At 40.7% G+C, this 4,810-nt stretch overlaps 1 protein-coding gene across 1 annotated transcript in view; it reads right to left on the bottom strand.

The window, feature by feature from the left end:
* Positions 1-680: 680 nt before the first annotated feature.
* Positions 681-4,810, bottom strand: part of LOC102471255 (signal transducer CD24-like) — a 47,781-nt gene continuing 43,651 nt past the window's right edge. The window contains exon 2 of the mRNA XM_027767171.1: positions 681-1,007. Coding sequence (XP_027622972.1) covers positions 681-1,007 — 327 coding nt within the window. The remainder of the gene's footprint in view (positions 1,008-4,810) is intronic.

Raw genomic sequence — 4,810 nt, forward strand, 5'->3', positions numbered from 1 at the left:
CCACTGGGTCCGCCCACGAACCGTGGTCAACTACATGGGAATCCAGCAACATAGCCATTACGCTAACTGCTGGTTCCCTTTTTTTTTTTTTGAGAGGTTTTTCGCTATAGGGCACGTGTGCTCGCCAGACAGAGAGAGACAGAGAGACAGAAAGCGAGAAATCACCCCCCAGGGGGGGATGGTCATGCCACAATCCCTTCTCCTCCATTCTCCTCTCGGGATCTTGGGCACGCACGCACATGCACCCGGTGTGAGTTTGAAGCCACCGGGTCCAGGACGCGAACCGCGATTGACTACGTGGGAGTCCAGCGACATAGCCATTACACTAACTGCTGGTTCCCAACATGTCCATATTTCTTAGGCCACATTTAAGGAAATCATGTCTTAACTAATTTCGAGTGTTGTCTCTTCATCTTGTACACGAAACTTCAGCGGGTTTAATCTTGGCATTTATCATCTGGTCAAGCTCTTCACATGTTCTTCAACCAGTCAAGTCTGGTATTCACAACATCTTCTGTGTCAATAAAATAAAGTGTGGAATTAGGAGATTCGATGAAGACCTGTTTTTGTTTTGTTTTGTTTTGCTTTGCTTTGTTTTCCTTGACACACTGGACTTCTAGATGCCATTTGGATTGAGTTTAGAAGATGGGGAAGTGTAGGTATTTCTTGGCCTGAGTCTCTTAATGGTAGAGGTGTAGAAGAGAAAGCGAGATCACAAGGAGACTGGCTGTTGACTGCAGGGCACTGCCAATGGCCTTGGTGGTGGCATTAGCTGGATTTGGGGCAGCCGAGGTATTCTGGGAGGAGTTACTTGTAAGTGTTATAACAGTTGGTTGGTTTGAATAAGTCTGTGTGGGTAGGAGCAGAGCCAGCAGCAGTAGCCCCAGCCCAAGCCTGGCCACCATCGCTCTGCCCACGTCTGCTCTGTCGGTGCGCGGCACATACCTGGTGCTTCGAGAACCACTGGCTCCGGGGCAGGCGCAGGCAAGGGGGGCCAACAGTGCTTTCTTGGAAAAACTTAGGAGTCCAGCAAACTGGTCTGAATTTGGGGTTAGGACCAGAACTGCTGAGCTTTTTTTTTTTTTTTTATCATGCTCTTGGGCTGATTAGGTATAAAAACCAGAGCTATAAAGTGTTCTTAGGTTCATCCTCCTCTCTCACCCTCCTCCCCCATCCACAATAGCTGAGGCTTATTAAGAACCACTTTGAGCTGGAACTTGCTGCCCTGAATGGGTATCAGTCCAAGCCAAAATATATGCTGATGCCTCTGGCCACCAGAGGGCACCTGGACCCTGGAGACTATTAGCCCCACCCATATCCCTGAAACTAAATTCGAAGGACAGATTTTTCTTCCTAACTTCTCCCTATAACTTTGTCCTGGAGCCTAAAATAGTTTGCAAGAAATCGGCCAGCTTTTCAAATTACCTGACTTAGATAGAGTCATCAGTTACCTCTCAGCCAAGAAAAAAACCTAAGATCTGTTACTGTGATTCAAAATCTTACAATGTCAGAACTGGAGTCCCCTTGAGGATTATCTGGGTCAGGGTTTTTGTTTTGTTTTCTTAGAGAGATGTTTTTTATAGGGCACGTGTGCTGGCGGGAGACAAAGTGACAGAAAGTGAGAAATACCCCCCCCGGGAGGGGGGGGATGGCCACACTGCAATCCCTTATCTTTTTGGAATTTGGGGCATACACACACGTGCACTCACATGCCCGGTGTGAGTTTTAAGCTGCCAGGTCTGGGATTTCAATCACAGTTGACCATGTGAAAGTCCAGTTATATAACCATTATTCCATCTGCTGGTCCCTGGGTCAAGGATTTTAAGATGTTTTGTTTTGTTTCTGGCCATCAATTTAGTTCTTCAAATTAAAACTCTTGGTTAAAGGGTAGTGGTGATGGTAGAAGTAGGAGAACCTGAACTCAACTCTACCCTGAAGATTTGTTTCAGAATTTTGGGGCAGTGTTGCCCAACCATTCCTACCCAGAGTGTCCATATGACTTTTATCATAACTAGCAGTCATTTTGCTATGGAGTTGTCATAGAAGTCATGACACACTTTTGCATAGAAAAACAGAAAAAATAAGTCATGACATTTCCCAAAACCCAGTGACATTTATTTAATAATATATTTATGTAAATTGAATCACTGTGTTTCTTAAGTAAATTCAGCCTCATCCTATGTAACATCATAGTTTTAATGTCCTACGTATATCTTTTTTCCAATTCACATTAAAATATTTCTACAGCTATTGAAATTTAAAATTTATTTCTGGTAACATTTAAAATTGTCTCATGAGTTTTTATTACACTTTGCGAAATGATATTTTATGCACCAAAGAGCACAGTTTGGAAAGTGCTCATCTTACTTCATTGTATTTTCAGTTGATGAGACACTGAAAAAGAAGGGAGTTACCTAAGGATTCAGTGATTGTGGCAATGCTGGGACTTAAGCTCAAGTCTACTAACTCCTAATCTTTTGTTCTTTTCATGGTACTGGGATCCAAGAAGACTAGGATGCCCTTTCATTATTCAGATTCTCCTATAGGTACAAAGGAAAGGAAGGAAGGAAGGAAAGAAGGAGAGAAGGAAGAAGAAACTTATTTGCTTACTGAATTGGAACTGGTACAGAAGCTGTAGCTGAATCCAAGGTCCTGTTTTTATCTTCAGGGCTATAGAATAACTTTCAATGACTTGATTTAATCCTTCCCACATTCAATCTATTTTTTTATTTTAAAATTTTTAAATTAATTTTTAATTATTATTCATACATTAACAGATAAAAAATCTTATCTGTGTCCCACAAGTGTTTTACTTCTTCATTTCCCCCCCAATTTTTTCCCCTCCCACGCTCTCTTTCCACTTTGTCTCTAGTGTCCATTACAATTTTTAATGCTTTTATGTTCTCCAGTGTTTCAGTCCCTCCCATAGAGTGTGGACAGTCAGTATATGTTAAGTGGAGACATTGTGGAGACATACAATGTCTCTCTTTCATAGCCTTGCTTGCTTCACTCAGCAGAAAATCTTCCACCTTTGACAACTTTCTATCAAATTCCAGGATCTTGTTGTTTTTTATGACTGAGTAGTATTCCACAGAGTATATGTGACAAACTTTTCCAATTCATTCATCTGTTTGTGGACATTTTGATTGGTTCCAAGTCTTAGCAATCACGAAAATGTGGCAATAAACAAAGAGGTGCAAGCACTTTTCCTATTGAGCATTCTCCTATCCCTTGCTTAGATACCCAGGAGTGGAATTGCTGGATAATATGGTAGTTCTATTTGTAGATCTTTAGAAACGTCCATATTGTTCTCCACAGTGGCTGGACTAATTTACGTTCCCACGAACAAGGTAAGAGTGTTCCTCTTTCCCCACATGCCCATCAGTACTTACATTTTTTTTTTTTCAATCTTGGCCATTCTGACTGGAGTTAGGTGGTATCTCACTGTGGTTTTGATCGGCATCTCGCTTTTGATGAGATGTTGAAAAAGCATTTTTTTCATATGCTTTTTGGCTGTTTGTATGTCTTCCTTAGAGAGTTGTTTATTCAGCTCATTTTCCCATCTTTTAATAGGGTTAATCATTTTACCCAGTTCCATTTGATTCTTTTTATGGTGTCCAATTCTTTTTTCATATCATGGAAGGACTTCCTCATCTCTTGGAGCTCAACATCTCTTTTCTGTTGTATCTCATAGAATTTTGTTACCATAAATATTCTAAATTCTTTTTCTGACATTTCGGTAATATGCTCTAAAAAAACCTACATGGAGACAGGTTACATCGTTTCCTTGGTGGAGATGTACTACTTGATTCTCTCATCGTTGAAGCTCTTCTTCGATTTTTAGTCATTTGGTAATGTAGTCACTTCTGGTCAATTTTTTGGAGAGGGATTCTGTGACTGTGAACTCGTGTGTTTCCCTCACTGTGAAATAATTTGGTGCTATTTTCTCCTTTCTACTAAGTCCGCAAATGCAGAAATTACAGGGAGAGTTTTGCAATCAGATTTATGAAGGGAAATTTCACTATTTTTGCAAACACTACTGTGATGTGCAAAGAATTCTCTAAAACTCACAATGCTCAGATGGTTAGCTACTATGCACCTAATTGACTCTAGGCAGAGGGTAAGGGCTGAGAAGTAAAACAGCAAAGTAGGGTAAAGAAAGAGAAAGTAGGAAATAGAAATAGGGAGAGAAGGCAAAGAAAAAAGAAGGAAATTACTAGAAGAAAGAAAAAGAAAAAAGAAAATCACTTCACAAAAAATGAAATTGGGATGAAAATGGAAAACTGTGTGGCTCAAAACAGGCAAAGGTGGAGATGACTTGCAACTTTCTGCCCTAGATGAGCAAAAAGACAGATTAACAAGAGAAAAGCCCACGGAGGGCAGACAGCTGTTTTTGGTTTTTGTTTGTTTGTTTGTTTGTTTTTTCAAAAAGAGAAAAAAGTTAGAAGGGACAGAGAAGAACAAGAGGGAGCAAAGCAGCCTTCCTACCTGGCTAGTGCTGGGTCTGGGAGGGGAATGCTGGCTTGGGGAGACTTCACAGCCATGATGTTGAACCCAGAGGCCCAAAACAGACAAAAGTGGAGATAGCTAGCAGCTTTCCGTCCTGGCTAGCACTGGATCTGGGAAGGAGACACTGCCAATAAATCTATTTTAACATTAATTCCACAATATCAACTATTTGCTGAGGCCTATGGAGATCCAAAATAATGCATGACGGGTATTCAACAATAACATTCCTTTCAACAAATGTAAATTAAGTGCCTACTGTGAGCTTGTAACTATATAAATTAATAATAAATGGAGGAGGAAG

This window comes from Tupaia chinensis, unplaced genomic scaffold (assembly GCF_000334495.1).
Source record: "Tupaia chinensis unplaced genomic scaffold, TupChi_1.0 Scaffold143976_1, whole genome shotgun sequence".
In the NCBI taxonomy this organism is placed as follows: Eukaryota; Metazoa; Chordata; class Mammalia; order Scandentia; family Tupaiidae; genus Tupaia; species Tupaia belangeri.